Below are 20,863 nucleotides of genomic sequence, written 5' to 3'. Positions count from 1 at the left end.
CATCCTGCAAATAAACAAAAATAAGAGCATTCTGGGATGAAATAATCCTGCCTGCAGCAGAAAACCTGCAAGGAAGAGCTTGCTCTGCAGCACATCTCTGTCTCCTTCAGCCATCACTGTCATCCCATACAAACCTGCCCAGCCCCGCTCCCTGTTGGCCGACCTGGCCACCTTTAACCAGGTCCAGCCCGATTCAAGAACTGAAACTCTTGGGGACAGCACCAAACCAACTCCATTGCCAGCACTTGTGAAGCCCCAGGACAGAATATCACCCACTGCTCCAGGCAGATCTTGCAAACACCATGCTGAAAGGAGATTCATCACGCTATGCTTCAGCTGTACCCGATGCTTACTGCAAAGCCCAGCAATTCTGCAGTCTGGAATAATATTGTTTCATCAAAAAAAAATCACTGTAAAAAGCATTTCAGTTAAAGCTAAAGTGCCCAGTGAGAAACAGGAAACGCTGCACCACCTCCAAGGAGCAAGCAGTGAGCTTCATGCAGTGGATGCTAGCGACAACACTGAAACAGTGTCTCAGAACGAGATTTTATTTATTTATTTCTTGGCTGTGACAGTTACTGGAACTCATTTTTAAAAAGGACTGTAAAAATAAAAACATCGTCCTGCTCTATCAGAGCTGCCAGAGTGATTTAAAGCACCACTTAATGGTGTATCAGAGGTGGACATTGCAATGCTGCACCGACATGCACCGACAGACATTCCGGGTAAAGAAACTTGGTTTTACAGCCCAAAATAACAGCCGATGTGCTGCAGCAGCCTGCCCTGCTGCAAAATAACCACGAAGCTCTTACCTCCCAGTGCTTAAGTCCTACCAGCTTCACTGTTATTTGGGGAACTTCAGAAAATCGATTCCATTTTATTGACATCCTTCCCCCGGGGCAAGAGAGCTGCTCTTGAGCAGAGCTAGCCCATGGTGGCAGCCCAGAGCCCTGGCGCCGGGGACGGCAGCCGGCGAGGAGTTGAGCAAAAGGGGGAGGAGGGCAGGCGGGACGAGTGCCGCTAACTTCCTCCAAGATGATATTAGCTACTTTGCTGCTGCTTTCGTCCTGCCCTGCCCTAGCTCCCACTGTTAAAAATAAAATCAAATGAAAGTATGGGCAGGAAAGGATGGGATTAATACCATCAAAGATATAAATCCTTTTGGATCCACGCCTTTAAAAGGCAGAAAGATTGGTTAAACAACCCCCCTTTGATGTTTGGGATATACAAAAAGTAAATTTGAACAAACCTCACTGCTGCTATGTAGTACCTCAGTCCACAAATTGCGGCAGATGATTCCCTGGAGAGAAGGGCTTCATATACCTGCACTCCTCCTGCTCTGTGGGTCAGCAGAGGTCCCCTTCTTCTAGCCCTTTGAACACTCAAAACTCCTACCACGAACTAAAACTGCTGGAGGAACAACGCTGCCCAATAACCACGCAAGTTAAGGAGAAGGGACATTACTCACGCTAATTTTTATGTCGTCATTTCCCAGAAACTCTCTACCAAAATGAATAAAACGAGTATGCTTTTCTAACAGACAGGGATATAGAGAGTTATAGACTTTACAAACGTGAGGCAGCGCATGCTACTGATTGCAAGACTCACTGACTAATCCCTAAATAACATGAAGTGGATGGGTAAATACAAACAAGCTTATACCAGTATCCTCACTACAGTTAATACCCAAACATCCTCTTTTCCTTTTTTTTTTAAACAGAACTTTTCCAAAACTCATTTTCAAGAAGAGCCACTGCCATTAGTATTCTCAAAAGTGCCTTATTTTTACAGTTAATCTTAGAAAACTATGCATATCTGAAGCCAGGTTTGGAGAAAAGCAAAACCTAGTTGGAAAGAACTTGAAGCCTGCCTGCCTCTCTCTCTCTCTCCTGACAGCCCAGACAGCAGCAGAAACCAACTCTTCCTGTCCAACTTCCTCTTTCAAGGTTTGCTGTTTTTCTTTTTAACTCTTACAGTTTTTAACCAGCCTCAAAGCTTCTGAGAATTCAGTGTTCCCAAGAATTTTTAGGTTGAATTATTCAAATGTACAGCTGAAGCCCAAAAGCGCGTGTAATGCATATGTTCCACCAGGAGCAGACAAGAAATTGTAATTTGAATGACATTATGTTTTTCTAGCTAACAAAATATCAGAACTGCTATGTATTATGATTTTTAATGCATGTATGATGGTTGAGATTTTGGAACGATTCTTGTTTTATCAACGGTTTCAAACACAATCATGAAATGGGTGAAATAAACGGACCGCACCTACTTAAGAAAGGCAGAGCAAGCAAGTATCTGGTGTATTTTCTTACCCGTCCCAACAAAATCTGTTATTTATGTCCAGTTCTTGCCTTAGAGATTGTGCACCCAGACTGCAAGAAGCAGTGAATGAATTTCCAGTCCTGTGCACAGTCTGTGCAATGTGCCCCACAACTTCTCGCTAGTGGTTTGCATAGAGGTTTCTTTGCATAGAAGTCTTTGTGCAAACACTTTTTTGGATGTTGTACTTCACAGCAGAAAACAGCATTGTTTTAAAACTCTTCAGCAGTAGCTCTGAACTGCCTGCAGCTGCAGTTTATGTCTTTTAAGACAGATCCATAAAGAGGAACTGTGCATTAGGATCACTGACCTCATTACAGCTGATAACTCATTGCAAATGTGATGCAATCTTCTAAAAATATCTATCAAAATTAGCATCTTGCCTCTACACTACACAACCCCCCCTATGTTACAGGAACACTCTGGCTGAAAGATCAAATGGGAAACGGCAAAATGGAGTTTGCTTGTGCAGATAGAGCATGACACCTCCCCTCCACACACACTTCATCCAATCCTAACTGTGTGACAGGCACCATGCATTGTGCCTTGCTTCCTGTTTGCTATTGAAACTCTCATCAGATGTAGTTAATGTCTCAGGGGCCCTCCAATAGCACTTACCAACACAGTAACTACACATCAGTTAACTGCATAATATACGTTGCATTCTGTGAGGTGAGATGGTGTTATCTTCTGTCTGTCAGACATGGTAAACAGCGCTGAGATTCAAGTAAAAAAATCCAACCAAGAAAAAAAACAACCAAACAAAACAACCATTCATCTTTAGTAGACAATCTAAGGGAAAAACAGCCTGTTTTAGCAAAGTATTTACCATTAATGTAATTATTTCTATAGCCAGTTCTGTTCCCAGGAAATTCAGCTGCGCTGAGAAAGCACTTAACCTTCAGAAAATTCAACCCTAGGGTTTCAAGGACTTCCTCCAGAAAAGGGAGAAAATATAAATATTGGCCATCTCTCAAGGTCACTGTCTGAGCAACTTCTCCAGCAGTGCACAGGAACTTTGTGGCAAAGGTAGAAATAAAAGGGAAAGACAATACAAGCTTCGGCAGCCAGTCCTTTCTTACAGCTCCTGTCTTCATTTTATTAAACACCTCTCAGGCTCTGCAAAAATTAGACCCATCAGTCACTGCAAAACCATAACTCATGCCAGAGCACAATCTATTCTCTATAATAAATGAAGCACAATTCAGTGGGGAAAAGAGGCAAAAACATTGCACAGGAAACCTCGCCGTGGATGCATTTTAATTTGGGGCTGCTGACATTTCCCATGTTGATCTTCTCTACGACCACACAGAAAATCCTCCCCTTGTGACAGGAAAAAGAAAGTCAGGCAAAGACATAAATACCACCCTATGGAAATACACTGAAATACAAAATTAATCTCTGATACCCATAGGTATTTCATGGCTGTAAAAATTAAAAAAAAAAAAAAAAGCACTTACTTTGCTTTTCTTGCTGCTGGACATTTTATTCTTGAGGTAGCTGAAGGTACGACTGACTTTTGTTGCACTTTTACCAGAGGGGACACTGCTGCTCTCTTCAGATATGCTAAAATCAAAAAAGAAAAAGGTTGGGTTTTATTTTTAATTTTTCCTCCCAAATAATATATTAAGTGGATAGATGTTTTTTTAAAGGACAAATGCATGTATTATCCTAGAGGGTCATGGATTGCTTTATAGTGTTACACCAGAGATTGCAAAGTAAAGGCAAAAAAGGCAAAATGCCAATCAGTTTCTCACATGTTTCAAGGAAGCCTTTTATCTGTTTTTAAGTAATCTCCATCCTCAAGCCATACCACAGCACCCTCTGCTGCTCCAATGGCCAAATAACGAGTAAGCTGCTTGCAGCATGAGCCTATTTAGAGGGGCAGCCTATCCCATTGGGCACATACAATCAGTCTCGGCATTTAATCGTCAGCACCCAGCCTATTTCAGGCTGGGAGCAGACAGAAGGGACAGACATGCATACGTCCTTTAATGAGAGGTACAAAACCATGATAATTAATGTAAAACAGACAGACTTGACCAAAATCGGGAACAACTATTTCCAGTGTAAAATATAAGTCAGGGTAAACTACTATGGTTGAATAACAAATAGCCTGATGTGCTATTATCTATGGAGAAACCACAAAGCCTTGTTGGAGATAAGACCTAAATCAGACAACTTTCATATCGTGTCATCTAAAATATCCATAGGGGACAGATTTGCACAACCCGGACACTTGGGATTTTGCTAGGAATTCTTTCGGTTTTCCAAATTGGAGCAACAGAAGAGATGGGGAACCCCAGAAAACCATACCTCTGCACCAAGGAACCTGCGGGGCCGCCGAACGCCGGAGCACCTGGAAAAGAGTGAAAGGATGGGAGGTGACATGTTAGGCTGCAGTCTGCCTTAGCTCACTGTTTTAAAAAACACAGCTTGCATATTTGGACAGTTAAAGAGGAAAGGGACATGTTTACCAGAAGTGAGTGCTTAGAATTGATTTCATGTGCTCAGGATAAAGTCTGTTCCCCTTATCCTTAGGTGATCTCAAATTAGATGCTGAGTTGAAAGATTACTTAGTATTTTTATCATTCTTCATTTATCAAGCAAAGGATGTGCATCTGTTAACTCTGCTAGTAAATGAGGGTATCTGATACAGAACTGCCAATTTAATCACAATATGTAGAAATGCGAATCATTCTGCCACAATACTTTTATTTATACACCACTAGAAAGAACCCATTGTGCAGCACATCCGGGATTCGTGTATAAAAGTCTGCTGCTTGATAAAATTATAGTTCATTTTCCCATCAAAATCCTGAAGCGCTTCATAAAGAATACGGGAAACAAGGGAAGCCTTATTCCATTTTCCACGAAATGTTACCAACTTAGAGCTCAGTCACACAAAACTCTGCTTGAGGAAAGTCTGACTTGCGACATGCAGCCGAAGCCCTGCCAATGACACAATTTCTCTGTATACCACAAGAAACCTGCTTGCCTAACACATTTGGAGCAGATTAGGTAGCTGATATCATTTACCAGAACTGTTGAAGAATACTGAAAAATCGTGACAAAATGATCCAGAGGAGAGAAGGGTCTCTCTGGAGGAACTGGGCCTGTCAGGAAGCCCACAAACCAAACACAACAAAGCACAAACCAAACAAAAAACCTCTTCGCTACAAGGACTGTTCACAGCCACAACTGAACTTCAAGAAGCACAACTTTGTTTCTGCATATGCATTGTACAAAAACTAGTCCCTTGGCTTCAAATTCTGTTAACATATCAAAGCTACGGCTGAATGCGAAAACGCCACTTCACAACAGATGTAAAGGTGGTCCTGTATCCAAACGTACATTCGGAAAAACTGTGCATACAGTATTATGCCTGGTGATCCTAAACACATTTGCCTAATTGCTGATTGTGTCAGCACAGTCTGAGACAGAAATATCACTTGTTTATTTTAAGAAGCTAAAATACTGGCACATCTCATTACCTAATCCCGGCTTAGAGGTCTCTCAATATCTCCCTTGCGAAATCTTTCATCTAATTAATGATCTATCCCTAAAACATCTAAGTAATATTGTAACATATATTGAATGAAGTCTTCATTTTAATTTCCTGATTATATTCCTCTTTTTTTTTTCTTTCTTTCTTTCCTTTTTTGTACTTATTTATTACCGAACTGCCTGCTAAGATCACACAAGTAATTTGCAGGCTCCCAGCTTCTGTCCCTGGTTAGCCCTCCTGTGACTCTTTTTCAGCTCTGGTTTGCTTTTACATGGGTCAAGCCTTCTTACTCTTTCCTTTTTTAATAGATTACCCAATTTGAATGGATTTCAGTATTCCACAAACCTTTTGTTTCTTTGCAGTTAACGTAAGAAATACAAAGCACTGAATCAAGAGCTGTAATAATTCAATATTCGTGCCTGTTTTTCAGCACCTTCAAAAAGCACATTGCACAGGATCTTCAATTATGTGCTATATATCTTTTACTGCAATAGTATTTTATCGTAGAAATGGGAGATTCTTGACAGTAGGCAAAATGTATCCAGACAAAAAACACAGTGAAAGACTGTTTATGATTTCATATTTTACGTTATAATTTAGCATCATACAATCAATATTGTGCTGCAAGCTATAAAGCCCATGAAGATGAGCATAAAAAAGCACAAATTTTCTCACCTTCATGGTGAGCATCTCCTGCCATGGCCAGGTTCAAAACTGAAATGCTAAAACTAACAGCCCACAAAATAAGTTAGTTGGCCTTTGGATACAAGACTGCTATGTATGCCCTATGCTTCTGTGCTAGCAGCCAAATTTTGGTGTACTTATCTGAACATCTCTTGCATCACCCATCAAAATTATTTCACGTTTGCTGGACTTAAAATAATTCATCAAAACCCATTGTGCAGAAAGCAGCAACAAGACTAGCATATTGCGAATGAAATAAACCAGTTTGCAACCCCTTCATATAGGCAGCTCTTAAACTTCTGTGGCACAAGAAATCCAAAGGCTTCATAACAATAACCTTGTATTTTCTAAAATGCATACTGGCTTGTCCAGATATCTGAAATCTGTCTTATATACATGATGCTATCAAACTAACACGTTCATCCTCTTACAAGGAATGAACCCTGAAAATGTGAACAAATAAATAAATTGGTCTGGGATTACTACGTGAAAAATGCCCACTGCCAAAGCAGTCTTATGAATAGCTGTGGCTAAACCAGCTTTTATATAAAGTCACCACAGTACCCTCAAATATGAGGGAATAACACAAACAAAGAAAGCAACATTCTTGTTGGAAACAATATCTGACTTTACTTCAAATACTCATCAGTAACAGCAGCTCCATTAAGGAGCATTAAGGATAAACACTGACCAACAGAAATGCCTTCACCTATTAGGAATGACTTAACTCTTTGGATGCTTAAAATAAATCTACCAACAAGTTTAGCTTAGAATACTTTTTGCTGTGGGACTGTGACATGTCTCACTTTGTGGGGACCACAAACTGTGCCTTTTGTTAAAGGCAGAAGAGAAGGACAGAGCAGAAGGGAAGGAGGAGGAACCTTAAATATTGATGCAGGTGGTATGACACCCAGGAAGAGCAGAGGGCTTGTAGCAAGGGACAAGCCCACAGTGAAAGCTGGGAGTGGAAAGGAGGAGAATTTAGCTACCTCCAACAGGTATTTGGTGGTGTGAGATTTTGTAGTTCAGGAAGTTACCAAAATCTGTTGCACGGGAAAGGAATTTCCCCCATCCCAGTATGGGTACGAGAGATGGGGGCTGGTTTCCTTGCAAACGGTGTTTTTGAACCAACTAACAAGGCTGTTCTGAATGATCTCTACAGGCAGAGAGTTATCTTCCAGTTTATTTCAGCAGTCCAATAAAACACATTTAAGAAAGAGGAAGCACCTTCAGTATTTTTGATATGCCTACTTACAAAAAAAAAGAGAGAAAGAAAGAAAAAGAAAAAAAAAGGAGGAGGGTAAATGATTAATTGAAATTCAAGGTTCTGCCTTACTGGGGTTTCTTTTTAACAGGGGAGTTTACAGCAGGAAGAAAAGCTACCATATAGCACTTGCCTATTTCCTGACAAAATTATTCCAATTTCAACATCAGGACCTAAATATGAACACCTTGATAATTTACAGTGTTTGGCTGCAATGTCTGTTTTTTGCTCAGCAGGGAAACTGTGAAGTTGTAGCTAAGATTTTCAGAATTTACTAGCAGATTTTCTATCTTCCTTTCCTACTCCCACCAAGCAACATACCCACTCTCACATACAGAGGGCAGGGATCTATCCCTCCTGCTAACTCAATGCATTGAAATGATCTTAAGACAAATACTTTAATTTTTATACAAAGGTTATGACAATATTGCCAATCAGAGTGGCAGATGGTAACATTTGCCAAATGGATACAGACCCAAAACTAACCAGATGAGATTTGACAGCACTGCCGTACAAGACTCTTTGGATTATAATCCTTTTATTCTGCCATTAGTTAGCATTCAGTTACAGGACTAAGATACTGCTGTTAGACATCATGCAATGGAGAGGTTAGATTGGTGTTTGCAAGGTGAAACTTCAAGGTTTGAAGCAGAAAAACAGATTTCCCTTTGTTTCCACCCATAATGGCTGCAATGCACAGAAAACAATTACTTACTATCCAACTCCTCCTCCTCATCACTGGAAGAAGAGCCAATAGAAAAGAGAGTTTTAGACTTAGGAATGAGTGGAGAGATGCTGAAGGAGAAGGAGATCCGTCTCGATGGTCGAGTCCGGCCCTGGGCTGAGAAGTGGGTTAACAGCAGACATTAGAGCATGCTTGAAAATGTATTTAATAACAAAAAGGAGAGGAAGCAGCCAAAGCAAACTAGAACCAAAGCAAAGGAAACGTCTGCAAAGCATCTGGCTTCAGAAAAGGCACGAGAAACAAAGAATTAAGAATGTGCAAATTCCAGAGGATGCAGGTTTGGAGGATGCAGGCCTCAGAGGATGCAGGTCTTATTGCATGCATAACTCAATGTCCAATGTTTTCATTACATTTTGCTGGCATATTTTTATAGGAACTTATAATGAAGATTTACATGAGAACAGTGATTTTCCCAAACAAAGTACCAGTAACTTAGTGGATCTCTGGACAAAGGGCATCTGCCTCACTGAAATAACTGCCAGGGAATCAAACTAAAACAACTCAAGACATTTATTTAATGGTGCTTTTTGCAGTTAAATAACACACCGAAGCTGCTGCGTATAGCAAGGATACTTTATATGAAATATTGACTTAATCCACCTGTAGAAGTTCTTGCTGCTTCTACCTCTTAAAGAAAGACACAACATTTTGGTAACGTTACGTCCTTCAAAACTTTCTGCTTTAAAACTAAGAGACCAAAATTTCCTTTCTTTTCTTCCCCAACATAAAACTAAAAACAAAACTAAACAACAACAACAAAAAAACCCCACAACCATCTCTTCTACTGCCTTCTACTTAAACTCACAGTCCTTGTTTTAAAGAAATTGCCTAAACATGAGAAAAGCCCCTCTGCATCCTGTCCAGCCCTTGCCTAGCAGTCTACCAAGTACAGTGCCAAATTTTGCAATCAGGCTGTGACATCAAAACTCCCATTATCGGGGGGATAATAGAAATAAGTTCATTTTTTTATTATTATTATTTTTAAATCTTATTGCTCTGCCTTCTACTCATGTCAATTTCTGAAGTTATATTTATCTACCATTGCTACGCACTTTTCCAAGAATTCCTGCTATTTGTTTATGGCCTCATCTGAAAAAAATTGCAAATTAAAAAACAGTTTTACTGCAATTCCTGTTTAAAAGTAATTTATTTTAAGAGCAGTGCTCACATAGCAGCATCCTTGCAAAAATTCTTTACAAGTACAGTTTCTCATAAAAGAGATGTAGGACCTAACTAGTCCCTTTTTCAATTGAAATTGCTAAACACCTCTCGTGGAGATATCCAAGAACTGGACTTTCCAAACCTCCTCATCATGCAACCCCAGGTGGAAACTTCTGTGCTGTGATCTGACAAACATCAGGCTGCTGGATACCCATCACCCCAATGCTCTGGGGACATCTGCTTTCTGGTCATGCAGGTGAGTCACTACAAAGGGGAAGGGCTGAGGTGTCCCTGGGAAAGATGACTGGGACAGGGCTGGGGAAACTCTGCCCCTGGACAGGTCTGATCTAGGGGCAGAACACATCTTCATTAAGCACCTACATCAAATACCTTTACTGCATACATTCAGGTGTTTTCAAGCCATTCCATGTAATGAATAAACTAATTTGCTTGCACAACAGGTAGAAGAAGTTAAAGATTTTATCAGTTTAAGACTTCCAAAGGAAAGAAGTAGCAAATATTACTCCCTTTGAACAAACACATATCCTTTCAGACAATAAGATATTTTTGTATAATAAAAGAAAATGAATTTTAAACAATAAAACAGTAAGAAGTTTCTGAATTGCTGATATCGTACCCCAAAACTGAAATCAAAATATAAAAATATTATCTGAAGAATCTTCATGCAATGCAACCAACACAAAGCTCACTCCTCTGAAAATTTCTTTCAGCCATCAGTCATAAATGCCAGTCACCTAGTAAGTTTAGGTAAAAGTATATGCACAGTTTTTCAATTCATGTACATCCTTTTTTTTTTGTTAAGCAGAGCAACCCTAGATTTGGACCTAGTGAAAGGCATTTAGAGTGAAGAACTCTTAATTGGAAAGACTTCATGCATTTATTTTGTTTAGACTGTTTTTCAAAGCACATCTTCTGGTGTCCAACATCTGAAGAACATGACTAGGCAACACTGCTTTCTTTCTTCTGTAGTCTACTGTCTATTTAGACTAAAAGTCAAGATGAACAATAATACTTTACTGTAAATAGAACAACCTCCTCCAGCACAGCTCAATTCAACTTCCATTTCAGTGATTTTATTTATAGCAGTTCCTGGCTTTATAACAATGCTCCACACTGGAAATTTGCTATTCCAAAGCTGAAAGCAGTCTTCCGAGCGCTCCAGCCAACAGCTCGTGACCTCCCTCTATAAAATGCTAAAGAATTAACAGTAGTGAATGGCCACAGCAACTCCTGGAACATTTGAGACATCAGATGGGAGTGTGGGTTAGAAACTCAGTCTTGGAAACTGCTTCTGCCTCAATACTTAGAGCAATATATGGGAACAATAACAGAAAGCACTCCATATGTTTACTCGACTGGATTTAATTTTCAAAGCTTTTGTGCAAAACACGTTGCTTTCTTCTCATCCAGACATATTTAAAGGGGTTGGGGATTTTTTTTTTCATTACCTACCATAAATTTATGTAAGTGAAATGTAGAAACATTGATAATTTAGTTTTCCTAGAATAATAATTTAGTTTTCCTAGAATATATCTCCATGAAATCAAGGATTTCTTGCACAGCTCTGAAGTATTCTGCTGCAATAAAACGAATGTCAAAGGTAGGTGATACAGGAGAGTTCAGACTCCCAGACCTTCTTGTATAAGGTTCTAAGCTGCTTTGAGTGCATTCATGATCACAACTCAATCCAGAAACCCTATTCCTCTTTCAAAGTGACTAAAGAGGAATGATTTACCAAAAAGCTTCCAAATTTAGTAAAGCGTCTGAGTTAGGAAGAGACTGTAACCTAAATTTTCAAGGTGAGTAATCCTTTTGGATGCTCACTTCAACTACCTCAAAATGCAGCAATTTTTAGAAACCATCTTCCTATAAAAATGAGGCCCTCCTGAGGTGTTGCAAACTAACTACTGAAACAGTAACGCACACAGAAGCATTAGTCATTTTTAGCTCCAGCACCCAAAACTCACAGCAGAAGACCCCAAAGCAGAAGACTAACCCTGCTATTTCTTCCACAGTCCTTGTGGATGGGATAATCTAACTTGTCTACCACCAGCTCAGGCTTTGATGATGTTTTTAATGTGAGTCATCTTGCCAGAAAAGAGTGCCAGGCTGGTAATTTGTCATATTCCAAGACAGTGGCCCAAATCCTGGAAATGGTGCAGGCACATTTTCTGGATATGCGCTCGAGCAACCCCTGGACTTGCTTTGTGGGTGATCTTCTCTAGATGGCCTTGCTTGAGCAAGGGGGCTGGACCAGATGACCTCGAGAGGTCCCTTCCAACCTCAACCATTCTGTGAAACCTCCACTGTCATAGCTTCCCTGGCGAGCCTGAAGGAAACTCTCAAGCAAGAGGGAGAAAAGCATCAGCCTGCTGGGTGCTCTCAGCCCCCGGGGCGCGTGTTTTCTGGGAGTTAGCAGAGTTATTTACAGTGTTTGGTTAGCAACTGGATGCAATGCCAAGAAATTGGTTGCTTAAAAAAAAAATAATAAATAATGAAGGCCTTCAACACCAGGAGGAAAGAGGGCGCGCCACGGTACGGAGCAGGGGCCGGTCTTTTCATGGGACAGATCTGCCAGTGTTTTGGTTACTGTTGCTGGGGCCACATCCGTCAGAGCACATGCTTATTAATCATCGAAGAATGATGGCAAAGAATTTAGAAACGTCTCCTACGAAACACAATCTCTGTGAGCTTCTTTCAGCAAGCCTCCCAAATGAACAAAACGCCTTTCCTTGCAGTACCTTTCCTCGTTCAGCTTTGCAGAACCTGTGGTTCCTCCACTCCGCTCCGTTTGCACCTGATTTCTCCACTCAAGCTAACAGCTTGTCACTAATGTCAGCAGCACAGTACCAGGATGCATCTCAGTGACTAAACTGAGGGCATCCAACCACCATGTAAAGCCATCTGCTGACTTAACGGAGAGATGCTTGGCTAACTAACCACAAAAAGAAGGTGGTGGTTTCGTTTTGTGAAGGAAGCAAGGTTGTGCTAATCACACCTACTGGCACCGGCGAGCCCTCAACCAGGCTGCTGCCCTGTGCTCCTAATCGCATGCAACAGCAAGAAGACTTGTATCTCATAACTCAAAGAAAGAAGCACATCAGTAAAGAGGAAAAGCTCAGGAATCATCACTGACTGACAAGATCTGATCTAAAAAGTCAATATTTTCTGGCTGGCAATTAATAAAATGAAAGCATGTGTAACATGGCCCTTCCTAAGCACATCCAGCTGCAGCTTTTGAATGACTTTTTTTCAGCTGAAAGAATCAACTCAACGAAGTTGCAAAATTAAGTGTTTTTTATTGCTTCAATTACGCTAAACTAATTTGAAAAATTTCCCCTAATCAACTTTTGTTATTTTCTTCAGGAATGAGATTCAGTAAATTACACCCATCTGCCCCAAAACATTTATCTCAAATAAAAGAAACAGCAACAAACTCCCCCAAGGAGACCAAGGCATGTATCTACTTTAAAACGAATCCCGAAGTAGGAATAGAAGATCTCAAGTGGAATTTACCTCAACATCAAAGGAAGAAATTCTGAAAAGGTGCAAAATTCAAACATACTTTTTTTTGTTTTAACAATAAACTCAGTCAATCACACTTTTCACACCAGTAGTCTAAGAAACAAAGCCAATGGAATCAGAAACATCAGGGATATATTGTGAATAAAAAAAGATGGAACTAAGCTGAACAAGTTCTGGTCTTCCACCCACAATTCCATGCTGCAGTGAAAACAGGTATTTCACATCATATCAGTGAGAAAGAGCAAGTACTAGTAAATTCTGCCTTGGGAAGGTAGGTAGATATTGCACATGACAAAATAGATAAGCATAAGGGAAAACTGTGTTACTCACTGTCCAGCGCTGGTTTACTAATTGACATTAGAGACACAGATTTGGTCAGTGGTGATGAAACAGATGAAGTACAGAAATTAAATCCTTGTGGCTGTGAGGTTGGATGCATCTGCAGAACAGAAAATAAGAACATTGGGCAAATATGTCAAGCACAGCATCAGCATCCCAACTGCAAAACTAAAGTGTTCCTATTTACGAAAATTCACACTATTGAACAGTGAATATTTAAATGATCCCAGTATAAGGCAATAGGTGAAAAATGCAAGAAAACAAAAAATGCAAGCAGCATCACAGATGTGAAATGCAACATTTTGTTTTGTCTTTTCAGTGGAAGGCAACTACTTTTGGAACAGAGACACTGGCTTCTTGCTTGTCTTGTAAGATATTATAAAGTGGATGTTGTTAACTGTCTGATGGCCACGGAAATTACTGTTGTGATTCCAGCTCCTCAGTGGAGCAACATGGTAAAAAATCTAATTTTTAACTGTGCTCCTCAAAAATGCCATTCCTCCATGCAAGAGAAGACATAAGAGCCTTGACATACCAGCTGTCACTGGTCAGATCTTGTAAGGCCCATTTACTGCCTTGATGTGTCACTCACTGCAGTGACTCTACGAGGTAAACAGGCTGGCAGGCTAATGATTCTGGCAGGTACCCAGGAAGCCCTACAGCTGAAGCATCAGGCTCAGAAATCCAGGGTATTTAAAGTATTTAAGACCATAATTGCTTCTTTTAAAAAAATAAACAGAGACACTCATAACATCTTTAACCCATCTGTCCTTAATACCTATCACAGACCCCTGCTCCAGAGATCACACTAAATTTGCTTCATGTGCAATTAACATTTTGCTTAACTGTTGCTTATAATAATATGCCTTTTCATTCTAGTTATGTCTATGAAAGAAAAAACAACTTCATTTTCCTCTTAAAATAGGAAAATAAACCTTAAAACTTTGACAGATAAATTACTACTTGGTACTTGCATTTCAGAACAACAAAAGACTACATAAGCATTAAGTGCTGAACTCTTACAACACCTGCTATTGAAAATAGCACTATATCTATGCTAAAAAGTTACTAACTTTCCCATGATTATACATACAATCAGTGGAAGAAAACCAGCAAGATTCTTGTTCTCCACTCTGAGAGTTCTCCCATCAACCACGCTGCCCCAAAGAATCAAGTAGAAAATTTGAACAAAGTGAAAATTCCTCTGTGTTAAGAATGAAAACTTGAATAATATTACACATACAGGGTGAAAGCCTTCACTGTCACTTTGAAAAATGACTTTTAAAAGTGTGATGTAGAATTTCCTAGCGATCTAATAGTAGTTGGACAGCTTTACCTGGCGATCATAGTCTCTGATTTCCCCTTGCTCAAGTTCTTCGGTGAGCAAGACCAGGGACCCACACTGGTTGCTGGCAAGTGGACTCCGTCTGAGGTCTTTGGAGCTCAGAGAAGCTGCCTCCAAGTTTGCAGAGGGCTTCTTGCTTTCACCAGCATCTCCAGCAAGACCTTCTAGGCTGTAACTGAAGAGAAACCATGCAGGTTAGATCCTGACAAACTCAGAACGCAGTCACTAGCTGAAGTGTGCATGGAAACACTGATGCTATTCCTCAGCATGTTACTTGTTAATGACTGAGTGCAGATAGCAGGGGAGGGATTTATATTTATGTTGTATTCAGAAGCATCTTGTGCTTCTAATGAGACACAGCAGTTGCTTGAGAACCCTTCAACTCCTGGGTCAATGGACTTGCCCAGTGCTTTCTCTTTTTTCTTCTTGAGTGGTGCACAGCAGAATAGAAACACTGCTTCCACAAATTTTGGTATTTCTACATATTCTATTTGCCGGCTTGGTATCAGGTTCCCCCTGGGAATAAAGCCACCCAAACTAAACTACCTTGCATAGCACAACAGTGCCTGCGTTGGTCCACCACCCCTCACAGCAGCCACAAAATCAGCACTGGGCTGCACGCAATGTTCATCTTTGCAGACATATCATCTGAATCTAGTTAGCACTTGTCACTGCACAAAGCTTTGGCGCCAATAATGTCTTTCTGCCAAAGCTGGTTTCTTTTCTCCCTTCTTATTTTCTTCCTCTGCCTCTCTCTCTCTTTTTAAAATTCAATAAATGTTGTCTCCACGAGCCAATCAATGTTATTTTATCATTTGATGATGAAGCTAGGTCTGTCCAATGGAGCCAGACATAATCACTCAGTGACAATCAAAATATCAAACTTTTGCTTGCAGAACATGGGAGTTATAAAAGGTTTGGACAGCCTCTGTAGAGACAGAAGCTGCTCATAGATAAGTGACATCTACAGAAAATAAAGTTAATACACCCTCTCTTCACCTACACCAAAGAACTCCTTTTATAAACATGACTGTCTCCATCTGATCTCTCTTAACCCTCATACTCTGCTTCTCACCCTCATGCTCCTCCTGCCAAGATCCATAACCCCACTGCCATTCCTGTTTGGGGTTAATGTGCACACTTTATGGATTCACCTCCCTGGACACCTCTACGGCTGATGTTTGACCTTATGTTCACAAAGTGCTGTTAGTCTGAAGCCAGGAATACCCTGAATATATACCCCGGCTTGAGGCTAATATTGACATCAAAGTGGCCAGCAAGCTAACACAAACATATGAAGGGGAAAACACACTGCAGACTGTACAGATTATTTAAACAACCAGAGGAGCTTTAAATTCAGGTAGACTTGCACAGTAGTGATTGATGTTCTGAGTCCATTTTGAAGCATATTGATAAATAGGCAACTTAGAAGCAAAATTTGCAATAAACCTTGAGAAAGAAGATTTAGTGATTTCTCTTGAGATTTGTTTCATGCTGATTAACAAGAAGGAGACTGGTCAAGGCATTTACAATTTAATCTGCTTTAGGAAGATTTTGATTTTTGTGTATCGATAACAGGCATTATAAGGCTTGTTCTAAGATACCTGCAAAGAGAAATCAGCCCTATTGATACCAGTTATTTAGGGTGCAGGAACATTTGTTCTCCTACCCCAAAGGAACAATGACATCATATAGTACAGAAAAAAATGCAGTTGGTTGTGACACAAGTCAGCTCAAAACTGCAAGGTGATTAGCTGGGTGATAAGGCAGCGAGGAGTTGGTGATAATAGCCTGTAATTGTTAGTCAGGGTATGTAGCCCAAGTGGAATTAATTCCATAACTTGAAGGACAGATTAACTTCTTTCTCAGTGTCTAGTCTTCAGAAAGGGTTTTAAGAGCTTTACCCACTACCAGCAAGAGCTGCCAGGGGAAAACAGAAGCTATGAACTCCGGGAGACTGGCTTCCAATTGCATTAAATCACAGAATCAGGTGAAGATCTGACCTGGAAGCATTAATCTCAACTTTGGGACTTTCTACAGAAGGAGCAAACATTGAGTGCCTTGGAAATTTTCATCTGTGGTTATCGGATTGTTTTTTTAACATTTTACATGACCAGCCTCTTTGAAGAAGAAACTGGAGCTTTCGTTTTGCAAAGAGCAAGTCTGTATGAACTTAAATCCTTTACAAGATCTGCCCAGAACAAAGCGGCGCTGAATCACAGTAACTCTCATTTTGATTTTTTGGCTGTCACGATTACTGTTACGATCACTGCTGCACAAAAACGCATCTTAAAATCACCATGGAGCAGAGCAGCTCAAACCAACAGCGTGGCTTCTTGAACATTCAAAGCCAACGAAAAGCAGCCACCACCTTCACCTGCACCCCAGTTTAGAAGACCCATTACCATGACTAATTGCCGAAATAGCAGATGAAGCAAACAGACACGTGCACACTTTAGCCAGAACAGCAGAGGAAAAGATTTTGCATGAAAAGCTGACAACACAGTTTTTGCGGTGCTCCGTTGCTGCTGCTGCACATTTATTTATACCATACCTTCTACAATTAAAGTCAGGAACCATGGCAGTGAACTGTACACCAGAGGGACACCAGCTCAAACTGGGAACATCAAAAGAGGCAAAGAAAGGAAAAGGGCGGTGATTATTGGATTGTTACGGAACAGGGGAATGTTAAAAGACTCTCACTCTTCAATATCTTAAAACAAAACCAAACACACACACACACAAATAACTCAGAAATGATGCAGTAGCTAATAAATATATTTCTGGCTGCCAGAACACACCAAACGGGTAGCAGGACAGCCTGTACTTCCCTCAAACCCATCCCACCCGTGAGTATACAATGGACCAGAGAAACTGCTCCTTGTGGGGAGAGATGTTTTGGGGAAACACAGGGCCGAAACACACCAAAGCCAATTTTGCATAAGTAATCACACAGCCATTGTGTTAGTCATGATTAGTATTTTTCTGGTACCTCTCATTCCAAAACCAGGAAAAGAACCCCCTACAAATATTTAATCACGTAATGCCCTCCATACAAGAATTAATAACTTCAGGCTACACTTGGGAAAAGTAAGGATGGAGAGTTACATTCTGAAAAGCTGCACAGCAAATCAGCGAAAGAGGGGAGAAAAAAAACAGCTTGTCTTGCTATTAACTTGGGATTAATTCAAATCAGGGTCCTTCAAGCAGTGCTTTGACTAGAAAACCTTTCAGCTCCCATACCCCAAAAGAATCCCAAGTTACATCAGGAAAGACATAAGCAATGCAAATACAGAATGCAAATATTTTGGTTGTCATTTTAAATACTGCTTTTGTTATTTTTTCTCTGCAATCTCATGGGTCAATTGCAGGTTTTGCAGACACAAAGAAGTCAATCTTCTTGTCAGCTATGGCATACAAAAGACCCCTAAATACTGGAAAAGCTGTCCAGGAAATGTACCCATCAGAAGGAAATTTTGCATCAGCACAGATCTGCCAACGCAGTGCTGCACCAGTCCTGCTCCCAGCCCCTGGCATCTGATCCACGCATGGAAAGGACGAGGCCAGAGCACGCTTTGCTCCAGGCTAGGAGCCTACAAAATGAGCAGCACAAGTTGAAGCATCCCTGGGCCAGGATTTGTGAACGCCAGAAACCTCAGATGGCATAAAGGAAGGTTTAAAGCCACCGACTACATCTGTCACTTGCCAAGTCCTTGGATTGGTTCCACACACAGCACAATCCTGAAAACATCCAGGAAGGATTTGGTGGCTGGTATTCAGTGTTGGAGTGCAGATAATTACTACCTGCTTTATTAAGGATGTTAATTGGGTGAGGACCTCTCTGAAGTACCTATGGTTTTGCACCCAGGTGCTCCAGGTGCTCTTCACTGGTAGCTCTCAGCTCGGTACCTAAACTATTCTCTGTGAAGACCTTCCCATCACATGCCAATATTTCAAGGACTTTTTCATGATCAACTACACCAAGGTATCTCAAGGAAGGTATCAACCATACCCTTGCTTTTCTTGCTCCCCCCAGCCATCTGCTTGTGGCCATGACACTGCTGGGCCCTTGGAGCTGTCACCTCCTGCCACTGACTTGTGTGCAGAAGTCAGCAATTTTGTGTGGTCACTTCAGAATTGAAGAAGAGAGAATTCTCCTCATTAAATAAACTATATATCATTTACAACTGATAGAGCACTTTAAAAGTTACAGCGACAACACCGAGTGCTAAAACTGCAGGAAAGGGAGGCAGAGGAGAGGAGGGAGAGGAGCTGTGCATACATGCAGAAGGAGGCCAGGAAGTGGTGGAAGATCTCAGGGAAGGATAAAGGCCTTTTGGCAAGGGCTATGGAAAGCAGCCTCTTCCAGAATTATAATGCTCCTGGTGAGCCACCCACAATCTGTTGGCAACACCATAAAAACAAGAACAAGATCACTGTATAGCATGCAAAAACCCTTTACAGAAAAAGACGTGGGGAGGAGGGAGAGCTGTTATGTACAACAGCCTCGTGTGAGAGCACAAACTGATGGAATTAGTTTCGGGCTCCTGCTCTGCAACTGGTGTTAGATAATATCAAAATGGTTGGGAGGCCAGAAAATAATAAGAGAATGGGATATCACAACATTCTCAAAACTGACCAGGTATTTTAGGTTGCCTCTTTGAGACGTTTTCGTGACTTTACGTACGAGTTCACCGTTTCAGGACATTATGACTCAAGGTCTCCTGTGTAGGAGCTGTGGTAGCATTAACAGCCAAATGCTAAAAAGATGTTCATTTGCATGAGCTGAGAAGATGAGCGCTGCGCTTCTATCTCCAGAGCAGAGCAATGCAAATAAAGTGGCTTCTTAGAAGTAAAAAAGCATGTTCTTTCTTGTGCCTTTCCTTTAAGAGCCCTCTCCTGAACTGTACAGCCCTGCTCATGTGGCTTCATTTATGCTGATGCATGGTAAGGCCCTAGAAACATTTTTTCCATCTGTGGAAATAGAGTAGGTTGTTTACGCACACAGCTAACACGCACTTCAGGTAACCAACCGCAGCCATTTCAAGGGAAGAGAAATCCTCAGTTAACCTGCTGCAGGAGGAGAAGCTGCAGGCTAGGGTGAGACCAGAAGAGGTTGAACCCCGGAAGGGGAGAGGTTAACTTCTCTCTTTTTTTTTTTTTTGGTAACCTACAAACGTATAGATGTGGCCAATCTGCAGGGCTGCTGAGTCAAAAATTCAGCGTTCTATTTTCTGTGTTAGGAGACAGCTGAAAGGTTATGTGAAAATACAGACCTGCGTGATGGGCGAGGAACTGAAAGCGTGCTACACACCAGGAAATGCGTGGAAGTAACGAAAAAAACACTTTCTGTATGTTAAGGAGATGATTTTAAAAACAGCAAAAGAGCAAAATGAAAGCCTTTGAGGTTAAGAAGCTGCAGACGTACAGAGCGTTCTGTACCTCTGAGATCGCTTCGGTGCATCCCCTCTCCAGGTGCCCCTCCTGCACGCCCTGGCACAAGTCTCGGACGTGCTTTAGGTACAAGTCAGGCACACGCTTCCAGGTAAACAGTTATTTTAATACAGCCCAAACCTTACTCATGCCAAAGCCTTAAAATATGAGTTCTGAGATGTCTTCAGGTTATTAATACATCGTTCTAGAGAAAACAGCTTGAGATTATGCTCTGCAGGTCAGAAAAATTGCCGTGGGTCAGGCTGGAGAGGGAAGGCAGCCAAGCAGGGGGTACAACTCTACCAGGAATGCTCTGAGAGGTAGGGACTAGTCCCAGGTTTACTAGGATGATGGTATGGGGTTAGTAGACACTCAAACACCAAACAGTTAGTCACGTTAGCTGGCTTTGTACCTTCTCCTATGAATGGGAGGCTTCTTTATACCATCCCCCAGAACTCGCATTGAACTGAAAATGAATCATGGACAGTGGTCAGACACTCGGATGGAACAAAATGA

At 41.0% G+C, this 20,863-nt stretch overlaps 1 protein-coding gene across 19 annotated transcripts in view; it reads right to left on the bottom strand.

Annotated features, from left to right (window-relative positions):
• Positions 1-20,863, bottom strand: part of AKAP13 (A-kinase anchoring protein 13) — a 216,912-nt gene that overhangs the window by 30,910 nt on the left and 165,139 nt on the right. For 13 of the 19 annotated variants that reach the window (XM_068696270.1, XM_068696269.1, XM_068696267.1 and 10 more), the window contains 7 exons: positions 20,760-20,813; positions 17,469-17,531; positions 14,906-15,089; positions 13,561-13,669; positions 8,494-8,619; positions 4,639-4,681; positions 3,783-3,888 (listed from right to left, as the gene is read on the bottom strand). In XM_068696270.1, the coding sequence (XP_068552371.1) occupies positions 3,783-3,888; positions 4,639-4,681; positions 8,494-8,619; positions 13,561-13,669; positions 14,906-15,089; positions 17,469-17,531; positions 20,760-20,813 (685 nt within the window). The remainder of the gene's footprint in view (positions 1-3,782; positions 3,889-4,638; positions 4,682-8,493; positions 8,620-13,560; positions 13,670-14,905; positions 15,090-17,468; positions 17,532-20,759; positions 20,814-20,863) is intronic. The other 6 variants (XM_068696277.1, XM_068696279.1, XM_068696280.1 and 3 more) reach the window with 3 other exon arrangements.

This window comes from Anas acuta, chromosome 12 (assembly GCF_963932015.1).
Source record: "Anas acuta chromosome 12, bAnaAcu1.1, whole genome shotgun sequence".
NCBI classification, from domain to species: Eukaryota; Metazoa; Chordata; class Aves; order Anseriformes; family Anatidae; genus Anas; species Anas acuta.
Note: the sequence above shows the minus strand (reverse complement) of the source record. Positions and strands in the feature narration are given on the sequence as shown.